The sequence below is a fragment of the Balaenoptera acutorostrata genome, chromosome 21 (assembly GCF_949987535.1).
Source record: "Balaenoptera acutorostrata chromosome 21, mBalAcu1.1, whole genome shotgun sequence".
Classification (NCBI taxonomy): domain Eukaryota; kingdom Metazoa; phylum Chordata; class Mammalia; order Artiodactyla; family Balaenopteridae; genus Balaenoptera; species Balaenoptera acutorostrata.
Window position 1 is genome coordinate 9,615,571 of NC_080084.1, and position 16,322 is coordinate 9,631,892.

At 58.2% G+C, this 16,322-nt stretch overlaps 2 protein-coding genes across 5 annotated transcripts in view; one reads left to right on the plus strand and one right to left on the minus strand.

Moving 5' to 3' along the window:
* The first annotated feature begins 1,553 nt into the window (after window positions 1-1,553).
* On the plus strand, window positions 1,554-6,389 carry BRF2 (BRF2 RNA polymerase III transcription initiation factor subunit). Its single transcript, XM_007170100.3, has 4 exons — window positions 1,554-1,800; window positions 2,519-2,578; window positions 3,742-4,063; window positions 4,897-6,389. The coding sequence occupies exons 1-4, from the start codon at window positions 1,647-1,649 to the stop codon at window positions 5,633-5,635; spliced, it is 1,275 nt and encodes a 424-aa protein (XP_007170162.2). The 5' UTR covers window positions 1,554-1,646; the 3' UTR covers window positions 5,636-6,389.
* Window positions 6,390-6,395: 6 nt separating this feature from the next.
* ADGRA2 (adhesion G protein-coupled receptor A2) overlaps window positions 6,396-16,322 on the minus strand; it is a 34,288-nt gene continuing 24,361 nt past the window's right edge. For 2 of the 4 annotated variants that reach the window (XM_057537260.1, XM_057537259.1), the window contains 12 exons: window positions 15,872-16,036; window positions 15,086-15,380; window positions 14,465-14,614; window positions 14,175-14,336; window positions 13,226-13,450; window positions 12,830-13,046; window positions 12,019-12,227; window positions 11,107-11,234; window positions 10,706-10,829; window positions 10,116-10,261; window positions 9,384-9,473; window positions 6,396-9,150 (listed from right to left, as the gene is read on the minus strand). In XM_057537260.1, coding sequence (XP_057393243.1) covers window positions 7,881-9,150; window positions 9,384-9,473; window positions 10,116-10,261; window positions 10,706-10,829; window positions 11,107-11,234; window positions 12,019-12,227; window positions 12,830-13,046; window positions 13,226-13,450; window positions 14,175-14,336; window positions 14,465-14,614; window positions 15,086-15,380; window positions 15,872-16,036 — 3,181 coding nt within the window. In that variant the 3' untranslated portion in view covers window positions 6,396-7,880. The remainder of the gene's footprint in view (window positions 9,151-9,383; window positions 9,474-10,115; window positions 10,262-10,705; window positions 10,830-11,106; window positions 11,235-12,018; window positions 12,228-12,829; window positions 13,047-13,225; window positions 13,451-14,174; window positions 14,337-14,464; window positions 14,615-15,085; window positions 15,381-15,871; window positions 16,037-16,322) is intronic. The other 2 variants (XM_057537261.1, XM_057537262.1) reach the window with 2 other exon arrangements.

The following is a 16,322-nucleotide window of genomic DNA, read 5'->3' on the forward strand; positions in this document are numbered from 1 at the left end:
GGTTGTAGCTCTTTCAAAAGAACCTATAGCTCTGCCTGATCAGAACCCTTTTTTTTGAGGCTCACATCCTCTGAGGACTCACTGGGTACATGGTCATTATGTCACCTCATCTCTTCATACTAATAAGTACCGTTTTTCTGTTGAAAACTTTTTAGCTCTAGGATGCATACTTTATTGGTCTTCTAAAGAAGACAGCTGTGACCTGTGTCTTAATCCTCAAGGGAGCATCCCTATCTGTTAAGGGGCTGGCAAGACACCCTTTTTCCTCAATTCAGTCTGTGCAGGAGCTGTCCAATCATTTTCCGTTCTCAGTAGGAAGTGCTCACCGTTCACCCCCAAGTCCCAGTGCACAGTTGAAATTGAGCCCACAACAGCTCCCAAGATCTGCTAATGCCGGACCTGCCTGAAATTCTCCACCACCAGACTGAGAAGCAGAAATTCCCCACCTGCTTTCAGTACTGGCTATGATGACTTCCATCTGTTGTCTTGGAGTCAGAAGGAACTGGCCTTTGGTTCTTTGTCATTTAACTCAATTTTCTTATTTTTCAGACACAACTGATTCTAAAACTTTCAAGTGTTAAAACCTTTGGTTTTGTTTTGTTTTGTTTTGCCACATCATGCAGCTTGCAGAATCTTACCTCCCCGACCAGGGATTGAACGCGGGCCCTCGGCAGTGAAAGCATGGAGTCCTAACCACTGAACCACCAGGGAATTCCCAAAAACCTGTATTCTTGATGAGTGCAATTAGGATTTACTTATGAGAAAGCACACTCTCTTTGGTCATGTTTAATTTATATTCAAACATGACATACAAAATCTCTCATGTGTAAGCTTGCTTGAGGCACTCTTTTGCTCAAGATTCTTTGATCTATACTATCCCATGCTAGGAACTTTGGAGCTAGAATCTTGGAGCATCTTAAAGCTCACGTTTAAAAATATCCGAATCTGCTTGAACCCTTCAGATTGCCAAGGGCCTCACCACCCCATATTCTTTCTCTCCAACTCCCTTAGACATTCCTTGCCTAGCCTCTGAAAGCATCCGAGGTTGCCACTCTGGATTTTAATTCAACTCCTTCATTCTACAGTGGAGGAAAATAGACTGCAAAGAGAGGAAACAACTTGCTTGAGGGGAAGCCACTCTGGAAAGAGCACGATTTCCTGCTCTCTTGATACACTACTCTCCCTTTTAGACACAGATTTTGTACTACAGCCGAAATCAACATCCATCACCAAAGAGAAATGGAGAATCTGCTATTCCCCTAGCGCTTTAGAAAAAGAGTTGTTTGCGGATGGCAACAATTTCTTGTCTGTTATCCGTGTCCATGCAGGTAGAACGCTCACTCAAATGCAAACCCCCAGTCTGGCCCACCTCAAAGTAACTACAGATTGCGGGGAAGCCGAAGACACAGTCCAGAACAGGAACCTCCTCTCCTAGATCACGTTTCTACCCGAGTCCAAATAGGAACGGACCGGAAGTGGCGCGCAGCCGCGGAGGAAATACCTATAGTACAGCCGTCACGCTGGCCGGAAGAGAACGGTGCAGACCTTACAAGGCTCCGCTCCTACTTCCTGCTTCCGCACAGTTGCTGTTGTCGACGTTAGGGGCGGGTATCGGAAAGCTTCCTCGGCTCTGGACGGGTTGTGAGATGCCGGGCGGAGGCCGGTGTCCCGATTGCGGCTCCACTGAGCTCGTGGAAGACTCGCACTATTCGCAGAACCAGCTGGTGTGCTCCGACTGCGGCTGTGTGGTCACCGAGGGAGTCCTTACTACCACCTACACTGACGAGGGCAACCTCCGAGGTACCTCTGCGGGCTTTTCCGGGGCCGTGGATACAGCCTGGGGCTGTGGAGGGATTGACGTCAGATTCTTATCTCCTGCCCTCTCCCTGTCACGTGCACACTTAAATATGAGAGAAAACAGCCTAAAGTGGACGAGCGAGCTGCAGAAGGTCAGGGACTGCCATTTATCTGTGTTTTTCTAGCACCATATCTGGTATATGTAGTAGGTATTAACAAATGTTGAATAAATGAAACAGAAACAAAGTTCCACTCAGTTTACCTAGTCTGGGCATGGTTGAAGAATTGTATTGATAGATCAATTCTTTACGAATACAGAAAACACTATTATCCTGAAGTAGTTTTGAGCACTAATTGGCAAAAGCAATCTTTTTTTTTTTTTCTTTACTTTGCTTTCCAAGTCCCTGAGCAATGCAGCCCTCAAAATCTGTGCAGGCAGGAGAATTGCCTGAACTGGATGTACAGGAGGGACGGCTGGAAATTTGGAACACTTGGAGCTGCTTTAGGGCAGTCTTAGTCCTCTTTAGTCTCTGTGTATTTGGTATTGCTTGTGGTCATGGAAAACCAAGTGGACCTTTAACTTGCAAAGATGGGCACCTTCTGTGAGACAAGGAGTGGGTGCATGATGATTGGGATTCTGCTCCCCGGTTTTGTGTGGTGGGAGGGAAGGGATTTGGTGAATAGAGGCTAAACAAGCTATTTGTTGTTCATTATCTTACAGAAGTAACATATTCCCGAAGCACAGGGGAAAACGAACAAGTTAGTCGCAGCCAGCAACGAGGTGAGTATCAACCTTTTATGACACAGTGGCTTTAAAGAAATTTCTCCTGATGGTCTAGCCCAGTGGTCCCCAACCTTTTTGGCACCAGGGACCGGTTTCGTGGAAGACAGTTTTTCCACGGACTGGGTGGGGGGGGATAGTTTAGGTAGTAATGTGAGCGATGGGGAGCGGCAGATGGAGCTTTGCTGGCTCGCCTGCCGCTCACCTCCTGCTGTGGCACCCAGTTCCTAACAGGCGGAGGACTGGTAGTGGTTGGTCCGGGGGTTGGGGACCCCTGTCTAGCCCATCTGCTTGTCTTTCCTGTTTTCAGCATTACTGGGTAAGGTAGAGAAGAAGAGAATGGTAATTAGAAATAAAGAATGGAGATGGTTCTAAGACAGGTAGCAATTAGGTGGAAGGTTTAGGTTTGCTTGGGGGGTATGTCTGAGGTAGACTCAAGGAACCCAGATCAAACTTTGGCTTGGCCACAAATCAAACCAGCCTCCAGAAGATGGGACACTGAAGTGTGACTTCCTTCCACAAATGTCTTTGTGCCTTTCGAATGACCTCACCAAGTGTCACTCTTGTCATTGTAGAAAGGTCCATTATTTGTGCCTCTGGTATCTGAGGCAAGTTGAACAGAAATTGCTAGGAGCTGCATGGTGGCTTCTTTGACCCTCTATGTACAGTATCGTGTCATCTGCCAACAGTGACAGTTTTACTTCTTCCTTTCCAATTTAGATTCCTTTTATTTCTTTTTCTTCTCTGATTGCTATGGCTGGGACTTCCAAAACTATGTTGAATAAAAATGGCGAGAGTGGACTTTCTTGTCTTGTTCCTGATCTTAGAGGAAATGCTTTCAGCTTTTCACCATTGAGTATGATGTTAGCTGTGGGTTTGTCATATATGGCCTTTATTATGTTGAGGTATGTTCTCTCTATGCCCACTTTCTGGAGAGTTTTTCTCATAAACGGATGTTGAATTTTATCAAAAGCTTTTTCTGCATCTATTGAGATGATCATACGGTTTTTATTCTTCAGTTTGTTGATGTGGTGTGTCACACTGATTGATTTGCAGATATTGAAAAATCTTTGCATCCCTGGGATAAATCCCACGTGATCATGGTGTATGATCCTTTTAAGGTGTTGTTGGGACCCCTCTAACTCCTGCTGTGGGTTTCTTAGGTCTCCGCCGAGTGAGAGACCTCTGTCGAGTTCTGCAACTGCCACCAACGTTTGAGGACACGGCAGTTGCCTACTACCAACAGGCATACCAGCACTCTGGCATCCGTGCTGCCAGGCTGCAGAAGAAGGAGGTGTTGGTCGGGTGCTGTGTCTTAATCACCTGCCGGCAGCGTAACTGGCCCCTGACCATGGGAACCATCTGCACCCTGCTGTATGCAGATTTGGATATGTTTTCTGGCACCTACATGCAGATGGTGAGGCTCCTGGGGCTGGATGTGCCATCCCTGTGCTTGGTGGACCTGGTGAAGACCTACTGTAGCAGGTACCTGCCTAGTGGGAGACACGGGGATGGGATGGGTTTAGACCCGAATCCTTTCACCTCTGGCTGTCTGTATTTGACCAAAGCCCATTCTACAAGGATGGGAGAAAAAAGTCTTCTCCCTCCCCTGTGCCTAGCACTAATCAGGTTAATCCTGTTTTACATTTCTGGAATGTTATAATTTTCAAATCCCTTTGCCCTTACAGCAACCTAATGATGTAGGAAGGAAGGTGTTAGCCTTGGCACGGGGCTCCTGGGTTCCACCACTCATGTTGTGTGTGGCCTACTTGGCTAGATGCAACAGCCCTGCCTCGACAGGATCATGTGTGATTAGAGCTGAAAGGATATTAGTGAATGACAGAGCTGGAGTTAGAAGCCAGTTTTTTTTGTTTTTGTTTTTGTTTTTTAAATAAGTAGCTGTGTTCTTTTTTTCTGACAAATATGGTAGAAAGCAAAGACTATCGGTGTGAAACAATCTTGGGTGTGAAGCTTGGTTACCTCCAAGCTGGATGACTATGGGCAAGCGTTTTGACTCTGAATGCACGTGACAGGCTGTGGCGTAGATTAAAGGAGAACATTTGTGAAGCCCTCAGAATGATGGCTGATGGGGTGGGGGGAGGGGGATTGTCAAGAAATGTTAGCTCCCTTCTGCATTCTCTTGCCCTTTACCTCTTCAGCAGGAGACTCACCCTGTCTTCTCTCGGTACCTGGATAAACTTGCTGCCCAGCAAGCTTGAGTGTTCCCGGGAGGATAGCATAGCTTGCCCATCTTCCGCGCTTTGAAAGAGCGGTCCCCCAGAGGTATTGAGACCAGACCCTCATTTTGGTTATTTCAGCTTCAAACTGTTTGAAGCCTCCCCGTCTGTGCCAGCCAAGTACGTGGAAGACAAGGAGAAGATGCTGTCGCGAACGCTGCAGTTGGTGGAGCTGGCAGATGAGACGTGGCTGGTGACCGGGAGGCATCCCTTGCCTGTCATCACTGCCGCCACTTTCCTGGCTTGGCAGTCGCTGCGGCCTTCAGATCGGCTGACGTGTTCCCTTGCCCGGTTTTGTAAATTGGCGAACGTGGACCTGCCCTACCCCGCTTCCTCCCGCCTGCAGGAGCTGCTGGCTGTGCTGCTGCGGCTGGCCGAGCAGCTGGCCTGGTTGCAGGTCCTGAAGCTTGACAAGCGGTCTGTGGTCGCGCACATCGGCGACCTTCTCCAGCACCGCCACATGTTGGTCCGCAAGGCCTTTCGAGACGGAACAGCAGAGCCAGGCGCGCTGGACGCCAGGGAGGAGGAGCTGCAGGGGCCGGGGCAGGGGCAAGGATGGGGAAGAGAGGACCGGGGCCATGGCTCCTTAGATTTGCCTGCAGGGAAGCGGCCAGCGAGCCCTGCCCTCCTCCTTCCACCCTGCATGTTGAAGCCCCCAAAGCGGATCTGTCCCACACCCCCTGTCTCCACGGTCACTGGAGATGAGAACATTTCTGATAGTGAGATCGAGCAGTATTTGCGTACCCCTCAGGAAGTTAGGGACTTCCAGAGAGCTCAGGCCACCAGACAGGCTGCCACGAGTGTTCCTAACCCTCCCTGATGCACAGCCGGGGTCTGGGGGGTGGGGCGGCCGCTTAACCCCATCTGACAGCGGCTTGCTAACAGGCCTGATGTAGCCAGAGAAATCAGTGTATACAAGTCCTTAGGTATCTCCGTTCTCATTTAAGGGACCCAAGAGGGGCTCTGCAGTTATTGGACCCCAGGTCCCAGAGTCGAAGTCAGAAGGAACATGGGACGCCTGGGTTGGAGAGTCCCATCCCTCGGTCCCAGACAGTGGTCGCACATACTCCTGTGGGCTGTCTTTCTCTCGGACTGTTGGGAAAGTGCCAGGCGCTCTCCTGCTCTCGGTTCAGATTGCGTATGTTCAGATTGCATACACCGCAGCTGTAGGGCTGGCGGGGCCTCCCTGCTGGTGTGGAGCAGTGCGCATTCCCGATGGTATCAGCCCTCAGAGGATGGAACTGGGCAGCCCTTGGCCCTGCGTCCATTCACAGGCCTGAGTGGGTTCATGTGTACAGTGTCAGAGATCCTCTCCCTCCTAACAAAAGGACCGGGGGTGGAGTAAGCTCATAGCTCAAAGGGCTTTGCAAAATTTTAATATATTAAAACAAGAGGCATCTGCTAGAAAACATTCTATTGTATAAAACCCGAGCTTTTAAAAACATGTTTTCTTTGGCACTTTTCATCCCCTCCCTCCCCTTTCCCCAGCGTATTGCAAAAAGCTCTCCAGTGCTAAGGCATTGGCGGGGTATGTAAACAGCAGCCAGCATACGTGGAAGAATAATACGAAGCTTTTTTTGGTTTTTTTTGCCTTTTTTTTTTTCTGTCTAATATTGTCTGTGCAGCAAGCATAAGTAACAGGATGCATCCCAAGGCGTGTGGGTTTTCTCCCTTCCCCTCTGTCTTCTCTTGCCTTGGTGATCAGGCTGGGGTGATATGATATGATATGGCCAGGTTTCCCTGGGGCTTTTCATGAGGCCCAGGGTTCCCTCCACTTGCATTGCATCCTGTAACCAAAGGCTGGTGGTTGCTTTTAAGGTTGGGAGAAATATGCGTGCTGGTGTTTAAAAGCAGTCAACGTGCAGGCCCCAGGTGAGCTGCAGGGGGCCCCGCCCACTGCCCCGGGGACTTGGCTTGGGCTTCCGGGAGGCAGGAAGCTGGTTTGATGTTTTGGAGGTTTCTCCCTAATATGGAGCTGGAGATCAAATCATTGGAAAGGTTCTCCTCTATGGCCTCATGTAGGCAGGGAGTGCTCTTTGTCAGTCCTTCGGGGTGGAGGGCTGAGACTGGGGATATGGGCCTGTGATTGGACAGTAAGTGCTTCTCCAGCACCACCTGCAGCCTGGCGGTGGCGCCCCTCTTCAGAGCGTTTTTTTGTGTTTTTTTAATAGGATTAGGTTTAAGGCAGGACTAGCTTCAGCCCCAGATCTAAGCACTAACTCTCTCTGCTTCCCTCACATCACCTCCAGGCATCTGGCAGGCAGCTTCTTAGGTGTAGGGCCTGGGCTTTGTCCTGAAGTGCCACCTCTGAGCCCTGCCGTGTGGTGTGTGTCCCAGTCCTGTGGGAATGGCCTCCAGCCCTGATGGTGCACCTTTCCACCTGCCCCCCTTCCAGAGAGCTGGGTGATCCCTGCAGCTGCTTTTCACACTGCCCCACCTTCTCCTTTTGCATAGTTGATCCGAAAAGCAGCACCTTGTTACCTCCCATCGGTCCTGGTCACCTGGCTCATCTGCTAGGCTGGCTCCCTAGTTAGCCAGAACTGGGTGGGGGAGAGGCCCTAGGATCTGGGCTCAGGTGGGTGACTGATTCCGAGGAGAGCAGCGAGGAGAGAACACCTTACTCAGGCCCCCATCCCCCGTGTGTTCCCGGTAAGGCTGACGGCCGCCCGTGAGCGGGGCGGGAGGTGCGGGGGGTACCTTAGGAGAAGCCCGCCTGAGCTGTGCTGTCCCTGCCGCTCTTGCTCACTCCGCAGCCCCACAGGACCTTCCCCCCGAGCCTGGACGGCAGGGGCTGCCGAAACCAGCCTGCGCTGGGACGGAAACGTATCCTGCCTGCGGTTCGGGGATTGTCTGTCGCTACCCCAGAGGGATGGCCCTCTTGGTGGTGGCGGGCCTGTGCCTGTCCTTTCCCCAGCCTCCGGGACTAAAGCTGGCGAGCCCGGGCGCAGCGAGCCACCTCTACCTCAATCCTGGGGACGTACCGATCGACGTCTCTGAGGGCCCCCGGGAAGCGGGGTCTCCTGCGCGCGCGGCCCGCGCGTCCTGAAGCGGCGCCCGCCCCCAGCCTAGACGGTGGTCTCGCTCTTCCAGAGCCCCGTCTTCATGCAGCCGCCGCCGGCCGCCTCGGCGCCGCTCAAGGTGACGTCGTCGTACTTGCCGCCCTTGGGGGCGCCGTTCAGGCTGGCCGCGTTGAGCGGGTACGAGCGGCGCTGGCTCTCCTTCTCCAGCGCGCCGCCCACGCCGCCCTTGAGGTGGTCGCGGCCGGCGCTGCGGCGCTGGCCCGGCCGGCCGGCCTCGGGGAGCGGCGCGGCGCTCGTGTCGCTGCCCTCCGACGGCGTGAGCGTGCTCTCGCCCTCGAGCCGGGGGCCGGCGCCCGGGCTGTTGCGGCTGCTGCCCGGGTAGCTGTCGGACGGGCTGTTGTGCGGGCTGCCGCTCTCGCCCGACGGCAACTCGGCCGCCCCGGCCGCGCCCGCGCGCGGCGCCCTGAGCCGGTTCCTGCCGCAGGCCTCCCCCGCGCGATGCCCCTTGGCCCGGCTCTTGTGGCCCCGGCGGCCGTGGTGCGAGTTGTTCGGGTGGCGCGGGCCGAGGCTCCCCCGGGGGCCCGGCGTCTCGGGCTCCCCCTCCCCGCGGGCCGCCGCCCCCGCCTCGCACGCCTGGCTCTGCGCCAGCTGCAGGTTGGTGAGCTTGCAGGGGCCCGGGGGCGAGGCGGGGCCGCTGCTGCCGCTCGGGGACGACTTGAGGGACGCGGGCCCCTCTCCGAACGCCGGGGACCCGTCCTCGGGGGCGGTGGGTGCGGCCCGCGGGGAGGCTCGGGAGGCCGAGGCGGGGGGACGGCACGCGCGCCAGGAGGCCCTGACGTCCCTGCGCCTGGCACAGTGATGGGTGAAGACGAAGAGGCCCAGGGCGGAGGCCGCCACCCCGTACAGGCAGCTGCACACCACCCGGGGCAGCCAGCGCTGGGACACGCTCAGAGCCCCGCAGGCCCACATGGCCAGGTAGAGTAAATGCGTGGTCACCAGCGCCCCCAGCTGGACTCCTGGAGAATAGAGACCGTCACCCTCCTCCGGGGGCCCGGGCGTCACCACCCCTGTGCTCCCAGCGGCCAGAAGGGAACCCGAGTCACTCAGGAGGGGGCCGCTGCTCCTGAGCCTGGTGGAACCCCTCAGCTCCTCCCCTGGCTCCAGGGAGACCCTGCTGGTGCCCCCCTTTGGGCTCTGTGCCAGAGGACCCCGTAAGCGCAGCCCCGCGCACAGGAAATAGATCCACGTGATGAGCAGAATCAAAGCCACCGGGATGTAGAAGGCTCCTAGGCTTGGGCGCCACACTAGCCAGCAGCTGAGGGGAGACACAGGCGGCGCGCGTGAGGTGGGGCGCGGAGGCTGGGTGGGCGGGAAGGGAGGCTATGGTGAGTGGAGAGGCGGAAGCGGCTCAGTCAGCAAGCAGGGCTTGGGGCTGGGTGACGGGCTGGGCGGGCGACGGGCTGGGCGGGTGGGCGGCGCCGCCGCGGCGGAGCAGGAGGCATCCCGGGCAGGGCGGGGAGGTTTGGGGCAGGTGGGCCGCGCACTCACTAGGGGCTGTGGTCCCGGTAATTGTGGATGTTGACAGCGGCTGTGATGCCACAGATAATGAGTGGGATCCCTCCCGCGATCAGATAGAACCTGGAGAGGAATGGGTTTGGGGGTCAGAGAGTTGGGGAACAAGGAGGGGGCCAGGTGCTCAGAACCCTCACCTTGGGGTCTCTGTCCTATCCTCTTTCCCCTAGAAATTGTCAGAGTTTTTTAGCCAGGGATGCAATGCCCCTCCAGGGCCGGACAGTAGGTCCCTAAGGGATTTGGCCAAGACTGTTCTAAGGGACAGTGGCCAGAATTGCTTTCTGTCACCCTGAACAGTGCAGAAGCCAGGGGTGCCACTTGGGTTCCCAGGATCCCTGCCCAATGCCCTTTGAAGTCGCTCCCTTCCTGGCCTTGTCATGCCTGAAAACCCCAAGGATGCACCCCCTCCATGGCACTGGGCAACCTAGTGCCACCCAGGGCCCTGCCTCTTCTGCCTTTTTTTAAAATTTTGGCTGAGGGATCTTAGTTCCCTGACCAGGGATTGAACCCCGGGTCCCCTGCAGTGGAAGCGCTGAGTCCTAACCACTGGACCCCCAGGGAACTCCCCACCTCTTCTGTCTTGGGAGTGTGATCTCCCAGGACCTTGGGCCCCTGGGAGAGCATGCACCCTGGGAGAACAGCTTTTGGTGTCCTCCCCCCACACCTGAGCCCCTCCCCACTGCAGAGCTGACAGATGGAAGCACATACCGGAGCATGGGTCGGGGGGCGGGCAGGGCAGCATCCCCTTCTTGTGGAGGTGGTGCCCTCCAGGTAAGCTCCTTGTGGAGGACACGGGCCTTCACCCCCATCCAGAGCAGTGTGGACAGTGAAGAGTAGTGCAGGGTGATGCCCACCTGCGGGGTCAAGGCACTGAGGCTGGGGGACTGGCCGTCCCAGAGCCTCAGCCCCGCAGTGTTCTCCCGTGCCTCCCTTGTGCCCAGCCTCCAGCTCCACCCAGAACCTCCCCGGGGTTCCATCCCTGCCAGTACCCTCTCTACTTCCAGCCCAGGGTTCTCCCCCATGCCAGGGACTCTCCATGACCCTGTCGTTGCTGCCTGGCTCGTCCCCGACCTCTCTTCCGTCGCAGGACCCCACTCTCCACTCTGTCCTGTCTCCTAGTTGCTCTGCTTCTTCCCTCCCCTACTCTCATGCCCACCTCGGCCACGAGGCTGGACACGGAACAGCGGAGCGGGAGCCCACTGCCATGAGCCCCCTTCCTCCCGCGTGCCTCCCTCCTGTACCCGAGGCTGCCGTCCCCGATCTTGGAGACCCCCCACCCCAGCCCTTCTCCTGCTTACCGCCTGGCAGACCACCTGGTAGTTGGTGAGTGTGATGCCTCCCGCAAAGGCGGCGGAGGTCATGGCCATGTGGAAGCACAGGTTCAGCAGCATGTGCCAGCCCTTCCGGGACACGTGGATGGAGCTGCCACGGAAACAGTCTTTAACAACTGGGCCACCCAACCCAAGGTCAGGCCTGTGGGGGTCTCAAGGCCACTGGGAGAGTCAAAGAGGAGAAGGCAGATATCTGTGTGCACGCGTGGGCATGAATGGGATGGACACCTTAACCCCCAAACGCATTTTCCAGCTGCAGAACCTTCGAAGGAAAGGCTAGGCAAGAGCCTGGGAAAGGAACACCCACTGTCGCCTTGCCAGTACTTAGTGACACCCAGCATGCCCTCCCTTCCCGCAGGAGCTCTCACCTGTGGTGGAGGATGTAGGTGATGATGGTGGAGAAGAGGCAGAGCAGCAGCAGGGCTGTGCAGGGGTACACGACAGGGTGCAGGCCTGCCCCTGAGCCCTCCACCTCCCTGGGGAAGGCGCTCAGCTCCTGGAAAGAGCAGAGAGAAGAAGTGAGTAAGGGGAAGCCGGGAGTTGAGAGGCCGCCCTGTGGAGTCCTGGCCGGTCCCCCGGGCCAGTTTTCCTCTTCCCAAGCCCAGTCAGCTTTGGGCCCCATCTTTGGCCCTTGGTCCATCTGGGTAGCAAAGATGTAGGCACCACGACATCCTCTCTTAGAAAGTCGGTCTAGGTGGCGTTAATGATCTGCCTTTCTGGGAACTTTTCAGGTTCCCAGCCCAACAATCAGAGAGGAGGGAAGAGGGGCAGGTTCTGTCTATCATACAGCCGCATGCCTGCTCAGGATCTGGAAAAGCGGGCTGTGAAGTGTGGTGCGGGCACGGGGGCTGCACAGGGGTGAGCGGGGAGGGTGACCAGGAAGGAGAAATGTTCCCAGATTTTTTTTCACTTTAACAATCTGGGTGTCAGAGAGTGCAGGATGTGGAGACCAGGCTGGGCGGTCTCTGATCCATCTCCCTCGATATGGGAGTAGAGGCAGGACCTCTCTGTCTTTTTTTTTTTTTTTTGCTCTGGGGCTGCTATTATGGGGCTGACCCCTGATAGAGGGCCTGAGGACCTGCCTGTCTTCTGAAAGATGAAGAGCTATGGGGGAGACCAGAAGGCCATTTATTTCCCTGCGAGTCCTGACCGTCACGAGGCCCGATAAGGCCTCTGTTTTTTCAGGATTTCTGTGGCCCCAGGTGCTCAGAGTGCCCCTGGTCCCCCCCGGCACCCATTCTGCTTCCCCTGCCCTCCACCCCCGTGCCCGCTACCCTCACCATGAGCACGGCCACGTTGCCCAGGTGCTGGCACTGCAGGGCGCTGACGTTGGGCTGGCTGGAGCGCAGCTGGCAGCCCTCAGAGCTCCAGCCCCTGGGCCCCCCCGGCCCCTCCTGGCTCCACCAAGCGGCCACGGGCTCGGCCCCCTCAGCCCAGTGCCGCAGCGAGACGGCCACCGGCTCGGTCAGGTTTCCCACGCTGCAGCCACCTGCAGGGGAGGGGGTCCACTCAGGCTCGGCCGGGGCGCGCGCTGCGCGTGGGGAACAGAGTTCGATGCCGAGCGCGGGCCTGCCCCCCAGGGCCTCAGCCTAACTGGGGAGACACGAGGACGAATCAACATGAAGGCACCCGGAGGTGGTGGCCCACCTAAGCGCCAATGAGTCGTGGCGACGTGCCCAGGAAGGGAGGACTCTGGGGTCGGGGACGAGAAGGTGGAAGGTGACGCTGAGGGAGCGGGAGCCCGCGTGAAGGGGGGATTCAGGAGGGCACCCTGCGGGGGAAGCAGGCACCAGGTGACGAAGGGGGACGGAAGGAGGCCCAGGTGGGTGGAGGGTTTGTGTTATAGCCCTTCGGAAATCTGACGAATCTGGGATGTGAAACCCAGGGTCTCTTGAGCCTTTTCTCCACCAGTCCGTTCCTTCACGGGACATCCCTGCCCTGCACCGCCCTTGGAAATGGTGCAGGGCCACCGCCCCCGGCCACCTCCACCAGGGCGCCGGGGGCGCGGGGGAGGGCTCCCGGGCGGTGCGGCAGAGGGTGGGTGTGGGTGTGTGTGTGTGTGTGTGTGTGTGTGTGTGTGCAGGCCCTTACTGGTTCCCGCAGAGATGACAGGGGTGGCCACGCCGCGCCTCTTGCCAAGCCCAGCGGCTCCAGGGCGGGAGGTGTTGCCGTGGCTGCGGAAGAGACGGCCGTTTCGGAAGACGAGCAGCTGCAGGGTGCAGTCTGGGGGGACCGGGGGGGCCAGGGCAGCCGGGAGGGACGAGAACAGACTGGGCGGCAGCTGGATGGAGGCCAGGGCCACGCTGTTCTGGGGGGAAACAGGAGTTCCTCAGAGACACCCGGGGTCCCTGGAGCTCCACTGTCCTCCCGCCCCTCCTCCTCCGTCCCCTCTCCCCCTGAGTCCTGCGTCCCCTCACACCATCCACCTGACCAAGCGCCTGCACCTCGTACCTGCCCTCTCAGCGTCCTCCCTCCCCTGGCGCCCACCTTGATGTGGAAGGACGACAGAGAAACGTTGGGCCTCCCCGTGGTACAGCGGAAGCGGAGCTGCTGGTCGGCCAGGGGCTCCGGCTCAGGGGAGGGGTTCTGGCCGGGACCCAAGGGCCGGGTGCCCGGTGCACCGGCCTCCCTCCTCTGGAAGGCCGTGCAGGTCAGGCCCACGTAGCTGTGCGGCTTGATGAGGTAGGCCTCCAAGGCCACGTTCCTCGAGTTCTAGGGACAGGGACCTTGTCAGCCCTCTCCTGGCCTTCTCCTGCTCGAGACCGCAGACCTGCTCAGGCCGACCCGCCATCCTTGCTCATCACTCAGGGCCTGGCAGCCTTCCATCTGCCGGGGAGTCTCCCAAACCCCTGCTCTTCGGCCCCTCCTCCCACTCACTCACACCCTGTCTCGGAGCTGGCTCAGCTCTTGACACGCCCCAGTCCTGCTGCTCCAACTACGCCGGACGGCAGGGTCCTCGCCCCCCTCGTATCTCCCCCAGCACCCAGCAGAGGAGATGCTGTGCGCGGCTTGCTAACTGGTTCACCACCCCCCACTGGAAACCCCCCCCCCTTCAGGGAACAGAAGTCTCCGTTACCCTCGCTCCCTCCCAGGTGCTGCTGCCTGGCTCCCAAGCCTTCCTGCTGGTCCTTTTCCTCCTTCCCACCCCCACGTGCTTCCACCGGGCCAGGCCTTCAACTCGGTTCCCCGCACGAAGCCCTGGGTAACTCCTCCCATGTCGCTGGCCTCCCTCTCCTCTGCCCTGCTCCCGACAAGTTGGAATCTGATGCCACACGAACGGAACCCTAGTCACGTTCGGTGTTCTCGCTAACCGGGCGCACGGCTGGTGCACACCTGGAGGACTTGCTCCTGGATGACAAGGGCCGGCCCCCGTCACCTCTGAGGTCCCTCCCTGTCCCTCCCTGGGCAGGGCACCCTCCCAGCTGGCCCACCGTACCACAGAGATGTGCTGGGCGTGGGCGCTCAGGGCGGCCCCCCCAATGCGCTCCAGGGCGCCCACGATGCCGCTGCAGGCCTTGTCCTCGCGCTGGGCCAGCCACAGCAGGTGCTCGTCCACCAGCATCAGGTTGCTGGCCATATCCACCATCACCTCCACCAGCTGGAGGCGGGGGCGGGGTCACTGAGGGCAGGAGGGGGCCTGGGGACCCAGAGGCTGGGGCGAGACCGGCTTGAGCAGGTGGGGGGCAGGTGATTTCCAGGGGCCCCAGGGGCCCAATCGAATCTCACCTCTTTGATCTGGTCGACGTAACCCAGAAACTTCTGGATCATCTGAGCCACGTAGACAACGTCCATCATGTCGGAGAAGCTGGCAGCCTCGGCCGTGTATACTCGAAGCTGGTGGGCCAGGGTCAGCGCGTTGGAGGCATTGATGGGCATCTGGGGGTGTGGGGAGGACAGGGCACCGTCTAATCTGGCTCCTTCTCCCCCAAAACAGCCCGGGGGCCCCCTCCCCTGTGCTGCTGCTCAGAGCAATGGGGCCTAGGGAGCAGGGTCTAGCCCACAGCTGGGTCTGATCCAGACAGGAGGCGAAGGTCAGGAGTGAGCCCTTCCCAACTCAGGGCCACCCACGGGTTATGCCACTGCTTGAGGACAACGGGACGACCTCACACTGTCCCTGCTTTCTGCTTAAGGCTGCCCTTGCTGTATTGGGGACCTTGGGGTGGCCCACGTGTCCCGAGTGTGGCCCTGGGGTTCTGAATCCCCTGGGAGAGGGAAAGCTAGAGGAGAAGAGCATGAGACACGGTGCCCGTGGCCCCTCACCATGCATCCCAAGGAGGCAGGCTTCTCCCCTCCCCCTTTCCCGCGCCCCTCCCCCTTTCCCACGCCCCTCCCCTCTCCCGGCCTCACCAGCACAAAGGTGTAGAGCACCCGGGTGATGTCGTTGGTGTACAGACAGTGGGAGTAGTCCCCCGGCTCCCAGCGGCCAGCTCGGTCACACCGGCGGGAGGCGCGGGTGCCAGGGGCAGCCCCGCTCAGGGGCACCGAGGTGAAGGGGTACTGCAGGCAGGACTGATAGGCTGTGATGCCAGCCAGGGTTCGAGGCCACCTGGGGGCACAGGCGGGAGGTTGCCGATGACCTGGGCTCCTCAGGGCAAGGGTCCCTCCCCTGCCCTGAGAACTGTGAGGCCAGACTCCTTGGGAGCTGCAGGAAGGGTCCAGAAGAGGGTGTTTGTTTGGACTGGACTTCAGGGGCTTCCCAAGCTCCACCTTCTTTCTAAAGCTGTGTTTGTTGGGACAGTGCTGTCACTGGTGCTGCGAGGCTGGACTTGAAGTCCTGAGTTCAAGTCACTTATGCTTTCTGGGCCTTAGTCTTCTCAGCTGTACGATGGGGAGAATAACTCCTTCCCTGCCTAAGTGAGAGGCCACTGGGATATGAAAGTGTGGCATCCGTAGTGGGAGAGCTTTGTCAACTATGTATGTAAGGAAGAAAAAGAAAAAACAACCTTTTTGCTCTGCACACACATTCGGAGGGTGATTTTATACGAAAGGATATGCTCTCTATAAATACACCAGCGGGACCTGGAGCTGAATGACAAAAGGCAGTGTTTTCTCCAGCTTGGAGTGGGTGGGGGACTGGTCACCAGTGGTCCCAGGGGCAGGAGCGGGGTGTGGGCCGGGGCCTGGGTCTCGAACCTGAAGTCCCCGCGGTTGTTGGCGACTCGCTCAGCGGGGCAGTAGGAGGCCGAGGTCTCCAGCACCACGATCTCCACCTTCTTGCTGGCGTTTCCCTGGACCGTGGACACGGAGCACTCCCATTCGCCCGAGGCCCACACGCCGATGTGAGACAGGGTCAGCTCACTGTGGGCGGGCGGGCGGGCGAGGGCTGGCTGGAGGCGCTCCCAGCGGCCACGCCACCCTCCCCAAGCGCCCGGGGGCCGCCCTGGGGCACGCAGGGCATCAGCTTCAGGCTCATTTCTTTAACTGAGCCAGGGATACACGTACATACTTCTTTAACTCTGATTGACCTTCCGTTAGTGTTTTTCTGAGCTTCCGTTTCCCCGTCCCTTTTTCTTTTTTTTTTTTGGCTGTGCCACGCGGCTTGCAGGATCTTAGTTCCTCGACCAGGGTGGACCCGGGCCCTGGT

Excerpts from the sequence above, each read along its gene's own strand:
- BRF2 (XM_007170100.3), top strand. The coding sequence starts at position 1,647 with ATGCCGGGCGGAGGCCGGTGTCCCGATTGCGGCTCCACTGAGCTCGTG. Across the intron at positions 1,801-2,518 it reads TGACGAGGGCAACCTCCGAG|AAGTAACATATTCCCGAAGC; the intron begins GTACCTCTGCGG and ends ATTATCTTACAG. Across the intron at positions 2,579-3,741 it reads TAGTCGCAGCCAGCAACGAG|GTCTCCGCCGAGTGAGAGAC; the intron begins GTGAGTATCAAC and ends TGGGTTTCTTAG.